Consider the following 17,454-nt stretch of genomic DNA (forward strand, 5'->3'; position numbering starts at 1 on the left):
GGGACCCCAGGCGAGGGATGCCGTGTGGTCAGAACGGATGGGTGGTGGTAGTGGATCTGCGACCCCTGCTCCAGCAGGGCAGGGCCAAACCCTAGGATCTTCAGACACTGACCTAAGACCCAGTCCAAGCCTGCAGCACTGCCCCCACCACCCTGCGTCCTGCCCAGACCTTTTGGCACCTTCCCGCCCCCCCATCCGTCATCCCCCCTGCCCCCCCATCCATCCCCCTCCCCCCATCCATCCCCCTCCCCCCCCATCTCCTACCCAGATCTTCTGGAATCTGCCCCATCCCTGTGTCCTGCCCGGACCTTCTGGAAACTTCCCCTCCCCCCCCCCAGTCCACATTCTCCCCAGACTTTCTGAAACCTTCCCCTCCCCACTCCCAGCCCGCGTTCCGCCCGGACCTTCTGGAACCTTCCCCTCCCAGCTCCCGGCCCGTGTCCTGACCGGACCTTCTGGAACCTTCCCCTCCCCGCTCCCAGCCCGCGTTCCACCCGGACCTTCTGGAACCTTCCCCTCCCAGCTCCCGGCCCGTGTCCTGACCGGACCTTCTGGAACCTTCCCCTCCCCGCTCCCAGCCCGCGTTCCGCCCGGACCTTCTGGAACCTTCCCCTCCCAGCTCCCGGCCCGTGTCCTGACCGGACCTTCTGGAACCTTCCCCTCCCCGCTCCCAGCCCGCGTTCCGCCCGGACCTTCTGGAACCTTCCCCTCCCAGCTCCCGGCCCGTGTCCTGACCGGACCTTCTGAAACCTTCCCCCACATCCCTGCGTCCTGCCCAGACCTTATGGAACCTTCAGGGACACGACCTCAAGACGGGCTCCCACAGGCCGTAGAGAGCGCAGCCGCCGCAGGTGAGTGAGGAGAGGCTGGTCAGGCTCAGAGCGCAGACCTCACCCCGGAAGTACTGAAAGGCGTCTCCCGTCAGGCTTTGCGCGGCCTCTAGAAGGTTTGGCCTGGCCTCGGGGCGGAAGCGCGTCCCCAGAGGCGGTTCCCTCAGAGCGCCTGGCGGCGGGCTGGTGCCCGAAGGTCTCGGAGGACACGGACGGGGGAGATGGTTCCAGAAGTTCTGGGCAGGACGGGTGTGGCGTGGAGGTCTCCAGAGGGACCACACCAAATGCTGGGCAGGATGCAAAGAAACCAGATCGTTCACACATTGCTGGTGACCCAGAAGAATGGTGCAGCCAACGAGCAGGACAGGGTGGTAGTTGCTTTAAACGCTAAACAAGCAACTACCAGAAGATCCCCAAATTTACTTCTCTGTTTTCCCCAGACAAACTGAAACGTGTCCATAGAAAACATGCATGGCTGTATATGACAGCTTTATTTGTAATATCCCACGACAAGAAACACCCCAGATGTCCTGCAGTGGGCAAACAAGCCATGTAACTTTCTCACCTGGGAGATACTCAGCAGGAAAGAGAGAAAAATGTGACACATGCGCTGACTTAAATGAATATTCAGGGACTTATGCTCAGTGAAAAAAGACAATCTTCCAAGGTTACATACACAGTTTCTTTTATATGCCGTTATACAGGTGACAAACTTTTATAAATGGACATGAAATTAGTATTGCAGGGGCCACTGTCTCCAGATATGGGTGGAAAAGAGGTTCGTGAGTCCATATAAGGGAAATTGCAGTGATGAAACCAATCTTCTTCCTCACTATTGTGAATGGAACTACCCTATTAGTCGTAATACTGTACTATATTTTGCGAGATATTAACAAGTAACTGAGTAAAGCACTCGCAGGATCTTTCTGTATTTCCTGCAAGTGCATTTGAATACACAATTATCTCAAAGTAAACGTTCAATGGAAATGAAATGTTTAAACAAACATATCATTAATTACATTATTATTTAAATGGCTACAATTAGGAACTCAAGGCTTTTGGGGTAAACAAAAAAATGCTCTTTATTAGAGACATGCTTTAAAACAAGGACATGAAAAGATTGAAAATGAAATATAGAAAATGGTATACAATTTGATTGCCCCCCAAAGGACCCTCTTATACACACACACGGGCTGAGTAAATATTAAGACAAGAGCGTTACTTATGTGAAGAGCCACGTTGTGTAGAGGCGAAGGGACAAAATAGCAGAAAGACATTACAATCAAAATCCATACGCACCCCTAACACGGGCTCAAAATACGTACAGAAGATACCTTGGTGGAATTTAGGTACTGTAGACAACTCCATTATCCTATATTTAGTTATCATCAACACGTCCCTCTCCATAGCTTCTAGATGCTGGAGCAAGGAGAAAAAAACATCACAGCGATAGACCTGGATCAATAATCTTTTCCTGAAAGGAGCAGACAGCAAATGTTTTCAGCTTTGTAGACCTTCTAGCCTCTGTCACTACTACAAAACATTGTCTTTGTGCGGGTGGAAGCAGCCATACAGGCTAAGTAAACATATGATCATCCCTGTGTTCCAACCAAGCTTTAATTACAGACACGGTTGGTGGACAGGGTTTGTCCCACACACTCCTGTTTGCCAACCTGTGCTATAGAAGTTCTGAGCAGCCTCATTAACAAACTAGGAAAAATCAGTATACATAACAACAGACCCAGAGATGACCACATACAGCTTTTTGCAGGGTCGCATGTGACTCTACAAGCTTGAGTTCATGCCATGACGTAACCCAGCATCAACAAATCTCAAATGATTGACGTTACTTAGAGTTCCTTCTGTACTTCAGTGAAATTAGGCTAGAAATGATTAGTCAAAAGAGAGCCAGGAAATCCCCAACTGCTTACTAATTATTCAGGGCACTTCTAAACCAATTACACAGAAGACAAGCCCCAACAGAAATTGGGAAATAGTAAGGTCTAAACGATTATGAAGTTATGACAAGTTGAGAGTGCGGGGAAAGCAGCTGAAAAACTGCTTAGTGCAAAATATATCACATCACAGGCATCTAGCAGAAGAGAGAACAGGGTGAAAGTTTCCTCAGCTTCCATTCAAGATGTTAGAAAAAGAAGAGATGATCCACTCAGAGAAATGAGGAAGGAAGTATAAAGAGGAGAGCAGAATGAACACGAGGTAAATCCACAAAACCAAGGCTGGTATTTTGGAAGGATTCAGGGCATTGGTAACACAGAAGGAGATCACAAAGAAGAAAAATAAAATTCTCATTGCCAATATCAGAAATCGAAAGGGAGGCATCAATCAGCCCTCATAGACCTTATAAAGAAAATAAGGGGCTGTTTTGAGTAGGCTCCCTGTGATAAATGTGAGATTTCTGATGACGACAAAAACTTGGAAAACACTGTTAACCATAACACAATGAGAGAGGGAGGCCGAAATGTCCTTAATATTTTTCAAAAACCCTATGAACCAGAGATTCTATTGAAGTTAAAGTCTTAAAGCAATAGAAGGATACACCAAGCTTATTGATGGTGAGTCCCAATAGAGTAAAGATTAATCTACAAATTCAATGAAATTGCAGTCAGAGTCTCAGCAGGTGGTGTGTGTGTGTGTGTGCGCGTGAAGTTGATTCCAAATGTTCAAGTGTTTATGGAAATGGAAAGGGCTAGGAATAGCCAAGGCAAGCTAGTGGGAGAAGAAAAATGCTGGAGGACTTGCACTGTCAACTACCAAGGGCATTTATATCGTCTCATTTATGAAGACAGTGTGGGATTGGGCTCAGGATTGAAAAATAGACCAACAGAGGAGAAAAGCAAAGTCAGAAAGCACATATATCCAGTTACGGGCTTTCTGACGAAGCTGACCCTGCCCTGGAGTGGGGATAGAATCTTGATTGCCTTGACGAGTGGTGGATACACAAGATAACGTACACAGTATTCACACCACGCAAAAGAAGCAGGTTCAGGACATTTGTGGATCTCCATAAATACTCAAAAATGAAGTTTTTACAGCGGAAAATGTAGATGGCTATCTTTATGTCCTTTGGAAAATTAAGAATTTTCAAAACTGAACAAAATTCTGCTGGTCACATAAGAAAAAAATGATAACTGGCATTATGTAAAAATTCACAACGTCTGCCCCTGAGAAGGTACTGATAAGACAGTGAAAATGTGCTCCATAGATGAGGAGAAAGCACTTCAAACACGTATCTGCTAAACGACTCGTATTCTGAATATAGAATGAGCTTCTTCCTACCAATCAGTAACTAAAATAGCAGATCATCCAATAGAAATTTGAGCAAAAGGCATAAAGCCAGTTTACCAGATAGGAAATGTGTATGGGTAATAAGTATAAGAAAAGTTATTGAACACGATTCCTCTTGGTGGAAATCCAACGTGAAAACACAATACGATGACCCCAACGGGAATGACTAAACGTTCAAAGACGACCACACCATGTGTTGGCGAGATTTTGAAGTGTGCGGGACCCTGTGGAGTATAAATAGGCACACTCTGTGGAAATCTCTTCAACAGCCCTGCCAAAGCTGTACTTAAGCACGTCAAAGACCCGGCATTACCACTTCTGGGTACGGAGCTCCTGAAACACTCACAATGCCCCACCTCAAGACAAGGACTGGAATATTCACTGCAGCACCACCTGGGGTGGTTGCAACCAGAAACGGCCCTAATGTCCATCAACAGTAAACTGTGGTTTATATTCATCAATGGCAGGTATGCAACTATGAGAGTGAGGAACATACAGCCACGCACAGAGGCAGTCTCGCAAGGAGAATTTCTCCTACTTGGGGAATCTGGGTCTTTGCTCTTAAGGCCTTCCATGGATTGGGTGAGGCCCACCCGCGTTATGGGGGATAATCGGCTGTACCCAAAGTCTCCTGATGAAAACGCTAATCGCATTTAAAAATATCTTCGGAGCAACACTGAGGTTGGTGTTTGGCCAGTGAACTGAACGCCAGCTAAGCTGACACGTGAACTCACCCATCGCTCTTGATGTTTCACACGAAAGGTATCGTACAATATGCGGCCTTTTGCGTCTGGCTTCGTTCACTGGGCATAATATTTGAAGCTTCATCCCTGTTGGAACATGTGTTGTTACCTTGTTTGTTTGTTTGTTTAGATAGCTTTACTGAGATGTAATTCACATACCATGCCATTCACTCATGTATAGAACTCAATAATTATTAGTATATTCATAGCTATGTCAACCATGACCATAGTCCATTTTAGAATATTTACCTCACTTTGAAAAGAAATCCCATACCTACTCGTGATTATCCCTTTACACTACCCAGGCTCAACCCCCCGTCACTAGGCAACCATAAATGTCCTTTCTGTCCCTATAGACTTCCCTGTTCTGGACATTTTCTGTGAATGGAATCATATAACCCGGCGTCGATTGTGATTGGCTTCTTCAGCTTGCCTTAGAGCTTTCACGGTTCACCCACGCTGTGGTGTGTTGCAGTGCTTCCTCTTCCTGGCTAAATAATATTCCACTGTGTGGCTGTGCCTCATTTTGTTTATCCATTTAGCAGCTGAAAGACATTTGGCTTGTTTCCACCTTTGGTCATTATGGGTAATGCTGCTACCATACATGTGAACATCTTTTATGTGGACATAGGTTTTTACTTCTCTTGGGTGTATGCCTAGTAGTGGAGTTGTTGGGTCCTACAATCACTCTCTAACCATTGGAACAATTATCAGGCTATTCCCACGGTGGCTGCACCATTTCACAGCCCCACCAGCAGTGCATGAGGGTTCTGGTTTCTCCACACCCTCACCGGCACTTGTTATTTTCTGATTTCTTTATTCTAGCCATCCCAGTGGGTATGCAGTAGCCCCCCTCTGTGGTTTGATTTGTGTTTCCCTGACGGCTCATGAGGTTGAGCACCTTTTCATGTGTGTGTGGGTCATTTGTGAGTGCATCTTCCTTGGAGAGATGTCCATTCAAATGACTTGCCCAACTTTAAATTGGGTTGTCTTTTTTTTTTTTTTTTTTTACCCCACCGAGCAGCATGTGGGATCTTAGCTCCCTGACCAGGGATCGAACCCTCGCCCCCTGCTGTGGAAGCACAGAGTCTTAACCACTGGACCACCAGGGAAGTCCCGTGGATTGTCTTCTTATGACAGAGTTTTGAGTGTTCTTTATACATTCAGAAAACAAGTATCTTATCAGACATATGATTTGCAAATACTTTCTCCCATTCTGTGGCTTGTCTTTTCACTCTCTTGGAAGTGTCCTTTGAAGACCAAACATTTTTAACTTTGATGAAGCCCAAATTGTCTAGCTTTTCTTTTGGCGCTCATGCCCTTGCTGTCATATTTAAGAATACTTTGCCAAAACCAGGATCATGAAGAATTACCTTTATATTTTCGTCGAAGGTTTTTACAGTGTTAGCTCATATGATTAGGTCTCTGGTGCATTTGAGCTGGTTTTTGTGTAAGGTCTGAGTGAGGTAAAGGTCCAATTTCATGTTCTCCCACGTGGCTATAAAGTTGTCCCAACATCATTCCTTGAAAATATATGCTCCCCGGCGGAGAGTCTTGGTACCTTTGTAAAAAATCAAGTGACCACAGATGTACCACTTCATTTTTGAACACTCAGTTCTCCTCCATTGGTCTGTCTGCCCTTGTGCCAGCACCACCCTGTCTTGATGATTGTGGCTTTGCAGTAAGGTTAGCAATCGGGAAGCTTGAGTCCTCCTACCTTGTCCTTCTTTTTTAAGATTACATTGGCTACATAGGTTCCTTGCATTCCACGTGAATTTTAGAATCAGCTCGGTGGGTGCTAGCTGGTGGCAGCCTTTGGGGAGGGGTGTTAGTCCTGTTGGCAGCAGCCCCTTTGCTGGGGACCTGGGGGGCCTGGATGTTTCTTATTTCAGCTACTGAGGCACTGACGGAACGCTGGACACTCGGCCTCTTCCCCAGCGAATTGCAGAGTCCGTCCCAGCTGGGGCCTGCAGTCCTTCAGGCTGTCTCTCTGGGGTCAGCTTCCCCAGGACTGTTTCTCCTCTTGCTCCCTGACCTCTGACCCTGCCTCCCCAGGCAGGAGTCCTCTCCCCTGCCTGGCGTTTTGGGCGAGCCCAGGTGGAGCTCAGGCCCTGCAGTCACAGGGATGAGGGTTCCAATCCCCACCGACCCGCGGGTTAGCCCTGAATCCTGGGACAAAGACCCTTGTTCTATGGGCTCCCATTTTCTGACGGACAAGATAGGATGGTGACAGCCCCTCACTCACAGCCGCGTCTGGATGGGACGGATGCAAAATGTGGATCAGGTAACGCAGAAGTGCTCCAGATTGCCAGTGGTTGACACGTTAAAGCCGCACTAGTGTGACTGTGCTGTCATTATCCCTTTAGTGTCGTTGCAGATTTGGGAGCAACCTGCAGAAGCAGGAGTCCCACCGCTTTCCCAGCTCACACGGCTGTCGCTAAAAAGGCGACTGGGGCTCCTGAGTCTTCCCAGCAGGGAAGCCCGAGGCTGAGGGCACCTGGCCCTGTCCGGGAGTGTCCGGAGCTGGAGATAAAGGGCCTCGGCACATGCTGGGGGTTCGGAGGGGCTGGTTCCGAAAGCTGAGGAAGAGCACACATCACAGCAGGGAAGCGTCTCCGGAAATGCTCTAAGTACCTCAGTGCTGAGTCCTGCGGGGCTCCTCCACCCGCACTCACAGGATCTGTGCCCTTGGGCCTCTCCACAGTCAGTGATTAATCGAATGTAGCCATGCGTTGTATCAGCTTCTGTGCTCGCACTCCCACCTTAAATCCCACATCTTCTCTCTAGGGTCCACGTTCCTTCCGTTGAAGCAAATTCTGGGTAGCTCTTTCGGTGAAGGTCTGTGACTAGCGAACTGCTTTTGTCACTCGCCTTTTCTTTAAAATGTTTCATTTAACCAGTATTCTTGAATGGACGTTGAGCTGATTTAAATCCGCTGTGGATGGCCATTTCCCTACACACCGCGAGTATATTGTTCTGATGCTTTCTGACATCTAATGGTGTTGTCACGACACATCTATTGGACGCTTGCCTTTGATTTCCAGAGGCTTTCTGATACTTCTCCTCACTGTTAATGTGCTGCTTAAAATACAGTAGAATACAGGTTTATACTATGGTTGTGTGTCTGTCTGGGGCTGTGGGTGTATCTGCGAGAATGTGTGAGCCCGTCCACATCCTAGTGTAACTCTGGGACTTGCCTTTTTAGTTAACACATGGTGACTATCATCCTATACAAATGCTCGCACACGGACCTCACTTTTTCATTTCACTGATGGTTAGGCTGCTAATGAACAGACACACCGAAAGTTAGCAATCCTTTTACTGAAAGAAAATTACATTGCGTCCATTTTTGACATTATGAAAATTATTGAAATAAGTATCCATTTCTGTAGTTTAGACTCATAGGATATAATCCCACTGAGGTCAAGGACTTGTCTTTGTCGCTACCATACAGCACAGCGCCTGACACGCAGAAGGTGGTGAATGAAAGCGGGTGCAGCCATTTTAAACTTCGGCTAGCAATCCTACCATTGTCCCACATTCTACCAAGCGCATACAACCACCAACCAGTAATTCTAGGACCTCTCCTGCAAGGCAGGCAACTCTTTCCACAAGAAAGCTGAAAACCATTTTGCAGAGATTTGATTGACAATTATGGGGATGCCCAGTCCTCCCCCCGGGGCAGCCACCGACTGCTATTTAAATGTGCCACTGAAGGTCTTCAGGTTCGAGCAAAGGGACGGAGCTGATGCTCTGAAAATCCTCCCACTCCGGTAGCTCTACAGAATCAAAAACATATCAAAAGTGCATTTCTGGGCTGGCAGAAAGGACAGGACCTCTTCAGGATCCTGAAACAAGGAGGGACCTGGGCCAGGGAGGAGGGAGCACAGAAGCCAGTACACAGCAGCCACCAGGGGAGGGCTGGGCACAAGGCAGCAAGTCTAGTGATCCGGTGGCCCCAGTTAGTGGGGGGAAAGGACGAGAGGCCTAGGACACGAGTAAGATTAGAAATTGCAATCAGAACCCCACGGAAAGGCAAGACTTTGAAAACACTACAACAACGCTGAAGATGCAGCCTGGAAACCTGCCGCCTAACACCGTGGGGAGGCGAGGAAGAGGCCTAGCTTCCTGAGGCTGGGATGGAGGGCGATATGCGCTCCCGCTGAGAACTGAGAACAGGCCCCCATGGTGGGTTAGGATTTATGTTACTCGTGCCTCAGAGGAAACCCCAGGCTGTGTAATTAATACAAAGAGTGGCCCTGGGAAAGTGATAACCCTTGGGCACCTGGAGGACACAGCCTCAAACCAGGCCCCAGCGGCACACGGAACATGGAAGATGTTCCAGGTCTTGGCATCGGGCTTCTTAAAGGCAATACTATTTCTACCTTGAAAGATGTGAAGAGGCATAAGAATTATGACGATTACACAGTAGACTGTTGAGATAACCTGGAAGACTTTTAGAAAGAGCCAGATGGACACACACTGGAAAGGCATGGGAAATTCCAAGCAGGATAAGGAAAAAGAGACTCCTACGTAGGCTTGATACGGGAAAACTGGAGAAACACGGAAAACCAAGAGACGATCTTGAAAGCATCCAGAGATGCTTTCAATTGGAGATTGTCTCCAGGATGGGCACGATCACTCCCAAGCCAAGGCCCTTCAACGGGAAGGAGCTGCGCTGAGGGCCTTAGAGATGGGACTGGCATCCTGGCTTCGGTGGTACCCCTGCCAAGGATGCGCTGTGAGACTCTAGCAGGTGGATGAACTCAGTTTCCTCGCCTGCAAAATGGGGACGAGCACAGTGGGTGCCTCTCAGGGCTGCCGTGAAGCTCAAGCAAACACACGTGCCAAGCTTCGCAGAATGACACACCTTGACCCCAGGGTAACGAGGTTTTCATTCCATTCCTGCCGTCACACACCGTCCACTCACCACAGAGCAGGGACACAAACAAGGAGACAACTCCTGAGCAGTGGGAAGAGAAATCCGCGTTTATTCAGTGCCGGTCGAGCCAGAAAGCCGGGTACTTTCCGAGCGCCGGTCTCCCTGTGGGCCCTTGAGGCCCGCTGCAATGGTAATTATACAGAATTCCCAGAGGAGAAGCTTGCGCCTCGGAGGGATTGAGGGCTGGGCCCACGTGGGAAAGCCAGGGCTCCAGCTTGTGCCTGTGCGACCACAGAGTCTGGAACGTCCTCTCTTCTCCATGATTCTCCAAGTCCCCCTCCACAGCGAAGACCCACTGGTGGCAGCAGGCCTCTTCTGCCGTGGGTGGAGTGGAGTGGCGAGGGGTGTGCAAGCCCTTGTTCTCCTCCAGGGATCTTGGCACCGAACAGATGCCATCGGGGTGGCTCAGTGCCAGCAGGGCCGGCGCAGCCAGAAACACAACTCCTCCTCCTGCCCTACTGCCTCGCCGGGACTGAGGACCTGCTTCTCACCAGACGAGGTGGGAGTGGGGAGGGAGGGAGAGTGGAGAGGCCCCAGCACCCCCTCTTGCCTCTGGGCCCCCTTTCTTCCTGGGGGTGTCACCTGACCCCAGGTGGCATGGGACAGACACGCTCCTGCCAACTAGGGGACCCCGGCTGGCTCTCAGTTGTTCAAAGCCTCTTCCACCCATGAGGTTAAGGTGGCTGCTCTGCTCTGGGGCACGGGGCACTGCACGAGGGCAGTGGGGCCCTCCAGACCGGCTCCCCTAAAGGGAGCACGAGATGGCCCCACGCCCTCCTCTAGAGGCTTCTCTGTGGCCCCCGAACTCCTGCCGGAGGCGGTCAACATGCCTCCTGCTGTCCGATGCATACTATTGACCCAGATGTCCAAGTTGGCTCTTTGGTAGCTACCCTTCTAGTAAACATGACTGCTGACCTGCCTATGCAGGCCCTCGGCTGGGCACTTCAGCCACAATCCCAGAGGGCTGGCACTGCCAGGAGGAGCCCCTGCGGACTGAGTGGAGCAGGTGGATGGACAGCTAGCAGCCCAGCTTGAAGGGCAAGTCCACGCCAGAGCACTGCAGACAAAAGGGACGGCATTGGAAATGGTACCGAGCAGGACAGGGGACGCCCACGTTGTCATCTCTTGCGTGGGGGCAGAGTTTAGCAGAGGGCATAGAGACTGGACGGGGCGGCAGAGGGCGGCGTCTGAGGCCCCTTTGCTTGGATGGACACACAGGGAGCCTGGAGCTGGGGCAACAGGGGCTCCAAGGCCCTCAGACGGTGCTCCTTGCAGGACAGGGCCCTGGTGGGACCGGGCACATGGCCAGGACCTGCGACCAAGTTTCATCTCCAGCTCTGCTCGGGCCTTGCTGCACAGGCTGGCAAGCCCTGACCCTCGGAGGGCTGGGCTGTTCCATTTGTGCAACGCGCTGCCTGGACTGTGGTGTGGCTCAGGAAGCAGGGCCCATGGGAGAAAAGAGGGGTGGCCTGGGGTCAGGCAGAGGGAGCTTGTGGTGTGACTAGCCCGACCGAGTGGCGACGTGACTAGCTGATGGCCCGGAAGGTGAGGAGGGGGAGGGTAGAGGGCATCAACACGAAGCGGTAGATCATCTTTACGTCCTCTTGCACCAGCGTCTCCACCAGGAAGTTTTTCAGCACCTAGGACAGAGGCGCGGGTTCTGCCTGGCCGGCCTCCGCTGCTTTCCAGGGCCCTGAGGGCGGGTGCCCCAGGAGCAGAAGCCTGAGGTTCCCCACGAGGCTGCCCGCCCCGGCCCCACCCAGGCCCACTCACGTGGTGCAGCAGAAGCAGCATCTCCACCTCTGCCAGGCGCCGCCCCAGGCACTGGCGCACGCCAAAGCCAAAGGCCAGGTGTGGGAACCTGGTACCAGAGGCTCGGCTGTCCAGCCAGCGCTGGGGCTCATAGCGCTCGGGCCTGCTGAACATGGCGGGGTTTCGACCCAGGGAGTACAGGAGCACCTTCACCAATGTCTGCAGACAGGTGGGGAGGGGCAGGGTCAGATGCCCTGCGGGTGAAGGTCAGAGGGCGGGGTGTCTGGCAGGGGAGCCCTGCGGCCTCACTCACCCCGGCCGGGATGTGGTAGTTCTGCAGCACCAAGTCTGAGCTCACCTGTCGCTCCAAGAAGACACCCACGGGGTACAGCCTGTGCACAGGGGCGGCCAACAGGGTCCTCAGCTGCGACAGGGCCCTCGCTTCCCTTCTGCAGCCTCCCTAGCCCAGCGCCCACGGCCCGAGGGCAGCTCCCCCAGCGCCCTCACAGCTCGCTCCTGGCCCTGGGAAGCCCGAATCCCGAGGAGCTGCTTCCTTGCCTCTCCTGAGTCAGCCTAAGCTGCCCCGGCCTGAGCAGCCCCGGGCCAATGAGGACACGACCGACGATGGTCCCGGGACACTGAGGTGGGACCCCAGAGGAAGAGGCACCCCCATCCCTTTAGGGAGAGGAAGAGGAGGCGCAGGGGGATGTAGCCTTGGGCCAAGCTGCTGACCAGCAGCCCCAGGATCTGCCTGCAAGCCGCGGCGAGCAGGCTGTCCCGACGGCGGGGCCAGGGCTGCGGGGGGGAGCCCAGGTCTAGCGCGCCTACCTCAAGGTCTCCTTGAGGGCCGCCCGCAGCAGGGGCAGCTCCGTGGTCACCCTCTGGGGATTTTCTGAGACCCTGGCCTCGGCCACCAGGCTCTCCTGGCGCAGGGCCTGCTGCACTTCTGGGTTCCGAGCCAGTTCAAAGAGAGTCATCAACAAGGGGAAGGCCGTCTGCAGGAGCCACGGGGCCAGGGCTCAGACCCGGGCACAGGCTGCGCCCCTCCACCCCCAGGGCGCCCCTCCCAGAAAGATGGCCGCCATCTCCTGGGGCAGGGGACCTGCGTGCCCGGAGATGACAAAGCCCAGAGAGCTGACCGTCAAGATCCTGAAGCCACCTTGTCTGCTTCCCCCGAATTCCTCGGGGAGGGTGTCCCCAACCTCAGAGAAGACCCGGGCCTCCTGCAGCCGCTTCAGAGCCTGGCTCGCGCCCTCCTCTGGGCCCAGGAGGTGCCCACTCTTGCCATCTATTCAGCGGGGAGGGTTCCGGAGCCCCGGGCCATCCGCTCCCCGTGGGTCACCTCCCTGGCCAGCCACAGGCAGGTCCGAACATGGGGTCCTGACATGAACCAGCCACCCCGGGCCCCAACTGCTTCCTCCTCCTGGATCATCTCCATGTGCAGGGAGAGGTGTCCACCAGCCCAGCCTGAGATCTGGGAAGCTGAATATCTCCTAAATGCCGTCCCCAAGGCAGCGCGCCCCTGGCATCTCCTGATATGCAGATACGGCTCCCTGTTGCTCCGTCAGCTTTAGTCCACGCTCTGTGCTGTGGCCCGAGAGGGAGCAGGAGTCTGAGCGAGACACTCCCTACACTGGCTCCCTCTAGCCTTGGATACAGGCCTGGTGCCAAAGCCCCTCCTGACAGGGGCCCTGACCCTGTCTGCCCTCCTCTGCCCACGTGCCCTGTTCCCCCCGCTCAGCCTCACAGCCTTCCTTGCTGTCCGCTCTTGCAGGCCCTGGCCTGCTGCCCTCCCAGCCTCCTCTTCTTGGCCTGTCCACACCCAGCGCAAAGGCCTCCTTCTCCAGGAAGCCTTCCCAGGGCTACCTCCTGAGGCACAGGCCCTGCCCTGGGCTCTCTCACATTGTGGCTGCATCACAGCCCCTGTTCAGGGAGTGTCTGCCCCAGGGGCCTGTGCCTCTGCTCGGGATCCTGGGTGCCCAGCAGGCGCTCAGAGGTGCTGGCAGATGCAGGTTCGGTCCAGAGACAGGCAGCTTCGGCTGCGCTCACACCCCGGGGCCCACCCTGCCCACTGCGCCGTGTTGCCAGCCACCTGCTGTCCCGCCCACACACTGGAGCCCCTTGCTGTCCCTCCCATCAGTCTGTCACTGCCAAAGGATCTTGAGTGAGAGCCAAAGGTACTCTGTCCCTGGGAAAGGTCCCCTGTGTGGGCCTCCAGCCGCGCCTCGGCCCTTCCCCCCACCCCCCCGCCCCAGGACCTAGACGGTCCCCGGGGTCTCTGCTGCTGCATGTCCCTGGGCCTCGTCCACTCTGCACTCTGCCTGGAGCGTGGCTTCCCACGAGAGTAACCACAGACTCCTGCCTTTGAGGCCTGGCTCCCGTGCTCCCCCTTCTCAGTTGGGAAGCTGGAGCCGTAGACTGGGGAGGGGCTTGGAGGAGACGTTTGCCATGGGAGGGGGCAGCCTGGAGGCAGGAGGGCTCCCTGTTCCATGGGAAGGGCTGGGCGCTGGCCTGACCGTGTCCACGCTCCCAGCAGTGAGGTCGATAGAGTTGGCCTTGATGGTGTCCAGGGTCATGTCCGCACGCATCAGCAGCTCCGCCACGATGCCGCTGTAGCGCCACGGGTGGCCGAGGGCCAACTCCTGATATATCCTCCGGATGGCTCTGTTGGCTGCGGGACACACAGAGACAGAGGCCCTGGGTCTGGTGCTGGGAAGCACTTCTTTTTGTCATCCTCCTACCCTTCAGCCCTCAATAACCCCAGGTCTCCGTGTCCTACCCCCATTCTCGGAACAGACCAGTCCAGCCTCACTGCCAGCTCTCTTGGGGACCATGAAGAAGCCACAGGTCCCTCCTGTGGCCTCCGTTCTCCCCAGACTGTGGTGCGTGGAGGGGGCCCTGGGGTCCCTGGCCGCAGCACTGCCTGACCCCCCGCCCTCACCGTACTGGAAGATGTAGTCCCAGGCCTCAAAGTGCTCGTTCCACACGCTGGCGCTCGTCCAGCGAGACAGGCTCCTGGGCACGAACATGAGCTGCACGGTGGACTTGAACATGGCCTCCAGAGAGTGGATAAAGTTCAGGCTGTCAGGATTCGGGTGCTGGGCAAAGAGACCCAGCTGCTCTCCGTAAAGGACTAAGTGGCTGGCTGCGGGGAGGAGGGGGTTCCTGAGCCCGAGGCAGCGCAGGGCCTCACGACCACCTGCCCCCGGCCCTCCCTGACCCCGCCCCAGCCCGCTCCGGTGGCGGCAAGCCCACACCTTCGATGGCGTAGTGGAAGATGCTGGGCCTGATGTCCAGGGTCAGACTCCCTCGGGCATTCTGCACCACCCTCGCCTTCAGGGCCCGGGAGAAATCCCTGGCCACCCGATCCACCAAGGGCGTGTACTTCTGCACAGCCTGCAGCGACAGCACGTCTGGGTTCAGCCGCAGTCGGTCCAAACGCCACTGGGGTCCGTTTCTGTCGAGCAGAGAGCGGGGCATCAGGGCGTCCAGAGTCAGCAGCTGGCCGCGGCCCTGTACCCCACCTTCCCTTCCCCAGAGGGAAGCGGGCGAGGCGGGGAGCCGCCTGTTGGCTCCTAGGGGGCCGCGGCCCTGTACCCCACCTTCCTTTCCCCAGAGGGAAGCGGGCGAGGCGGGGGCCGCCTGCTGGCTCCTAGGGGGCCGGCTGCCCGCGTTTGGGCCTCGGCGGCAGCTCTTCCTCGGGGCAGCCTCGTGCGCTTCGCCCAGGGGAGACGGGGGCCTCTGCCTGAGCCTGCTGCAGGGGTTCGTGCAAACTGGCAGGCCCCGCGCCTGGCACACCCGTCTGCCCCCCGGGCCCTCTCTGGGGCTGAGGCTTTTGCTGTGAGGAAGGGGGCTGAGCTCCCAGGCAGGCCTGGCCCAGCTTTGCTCTCGTCACACCCCAGAGTGGGCAAGGCCCCTGGAGACCTTCATCTCCCGGCTCCTGCGATGCTGCCTCTGTGCCAGCCCCACCGCCCCCTCCCTGCAGAGCCTCCTGCTGCAATGTGGCAGGAATCAAGTCGTGTCTCTCCTGATACACCCACGCAGAGCCCGGTGCCGACGGGCCGCTGCCTGCAGGGCCTCCAGGGGGGCCCTGACCTGGACGAGGGGAGAAGTCCAACCCACACGCAAGCGCCTCGGAGGCCTGTGCAGCTGCGGGGCTCGTCGACGGCAGGCATCATCCTTCTTCCTCTGACCCTGCAGGAAGGGGCCGGGCTCCCCTCCCCCGCCCCAGGGCACACATGACCCCCAGGGGATGGGCACGATCTGCATCTGGAGCCAGTGGTCACCCTCTCTCCACCCACCCGGATGGTTCCCGGGCAGGCGTGCTTCGGGGTCTTCCCTGGCTGGCCTCCTCTCTGCACCCAGGCTGCCCGCCCCCTCCGTGCGCATCCCCACTCGCCCGCACAGCAAGAACACGCCGCACGTGAGGCCACGTTCCTGTCGGTAGGCCAGCCAGGGCTCCAGGAACATCCGCCGGGGGTGAGGGCTCTCCACCTGCTGCAGCCGCTCCACGTCCTCGGGCAGCATCACAAACACCATGTGTCTCCCTCCCACGTCATACCTGTGGGACAAAGCTCCCAGCCCTGCCATGGCGCTGTGTCCTCCCGGGGGCCCCACTCAGCAGAACCAGTCCGCCGCTGGCCCGGAGCGGGTCGTCCCTCCCGCCGCCTCACTGAAGCCTCCCCTCCTCTGGGGTCTGCGTTCTGTGCTCCCAGCCACGAGCCATGCACGGCCCCGTGCTCAAGAAGGCTGCAGTCCGCAGCAGCGAAGGCACAGACCTGCCCCGCTGATTCCCCTCCCTGCCCCTCACCCCCACTCCCCAGGCGCCCCTGCGCCTAGCAGGGACTCAGCTGCCAGTAGGGACAGAAAGTTAGGGTGCTCTCGCCGAGGTGGGCAGGGAGAGCTTTACCTGAAAATGGGCCCCAGCTCCTGGAAGGTCTGATGCATGTCCAGGTGTATGTTCTCAGAGCCCTGCTCCTTCCAGATCTGAAGCACCCGCATCCACTTGTGGCCGGGACACCGGGGCACGGCTTCGAAGGGCAGCACCGCCTTGGGGGTCGGAGTGGCTCTGGTGCCCAGTGTGCGTGCCCTGTGCAAGGACAGCCAGGGCCCTGCCATCCACACTCTGGCCTTTGCCCACAGCGCCATCCTGCTGCGCCCCCGCCCCCTTCAGCCCCATCCTTTTATCTCCCCGGGCTCGCTGGACCGGCCGACTGGATCACGTCAGAGGAGAAAGTGTCCCTGGGCCAGACCAGCGGTCAGGGCTGGAGGCCTCCAGCGGGGGAGGAAAGAGACGGACGGGCGCCGAGTCCGGCAGTGACGCAGGTCTGCTCGGGGGTGGCTGTAGAGAGCAGGGACAGGGTCTGGAGCAGGGACCTGATGGGGTGGGGCTGAGGGAAAGAGGCCTCCCTCCCCATCCAGTGAGGGAAAGAAGCAAGATGGATAGGTGCCTTATCTTAGCAAGGGATGAAAGGGGACCTTGGGTATTTTCATCCCTTTTCTACAAGGACCAGAGTGGGAGCAGTGCCGAGGGCTTTGCTCTAGTTTCTTGAGGCCGCATGTGTTTCGTCCACTCTTCCCCAGGCCCTGTGCTGGGTCCAGGGAGTGGAGGCAGGAGCCAGCAAGGGAGTCTCCCAGTCTCATGGGGGCAGAGAGGGGGATGCAAAGACACCACTGGCGGTGGCACTGGGACTGCCAGGGCACTGATGTGGCCGAGGCCCTGTCTGTCTGGGCTTGCTGGTCCCACTGAGGAGCAGAGAGCACCTAGAAGACGGGGTCACTGGGGGGGTGGACTGCAAGGCCCTCCTCAGGCAGGAGGGTGAAAGGTCCCCGCCTCCCCCCACGGGGCCTGTGCTCGGGGCCCGCAGCCTCCTTTCCCCCC

At 55.7% G+C, this 17,454-nt stretch overlaps 1 protein-coding gene across 2 annotated transcripts; it reads right to left on the reverse strand.

The window, feature by feature from the left end:
- Positions 1-10,606: 10,606 nt before the first annotated feature.
- LOC132440410 (cytochrome P450 11B1, mitochondrial) lies at positions 10,607-16,721 on the reverse strand. 2 transcript variants are annotated; one of them, XM_060035329.1, is made up of 9 exons: positions 16,483-16,721; positions 15,979-16,134; positions 14,831-15,030; positions 14,515-14,718; positions 14,090-14,244; positions 12,402-12,568; positions 11,887-11,965; positions 11,595-11,792; positions 10,607-11,461 (listed from the first exon to the last, which is right to left on the reverse strand). In XM_060035329.1, the coding sequence occupies exons 1-9, from the start codon at positions 16,719-16,721 to the stop codon at positions 11,348-11,350; spliced, it is 1,512 nt and encodes a 503-aa protein (XP_059891312.1). In that variant the 3' UTR covers positions 10,607-11,347. The 2 variants fall into 2 exon arrangements, with proteins under 2 accessions (XP_059891312.1, XP_059891313.1); XM_060035330.1 differs by lacking the exon at positions 11,595-11,792.
- Positions 16,722-17,454: the final 733 nt, after the last annotated feature.

Source organism: Delphinus delphis, chromosome 17 (assembly GCF_949987515.2).
Source record: "Delphinus delphis chromosome 17, mDelDel1.2, whole genome shotgun sequence".
Taxonomy (NCBI): domain Eukaryota; kingdom Metazoa; phylum Chordata; class Mammalia; order Artiodactyla; family Delphinidae; genus Delphinus; species Delphinus delphis.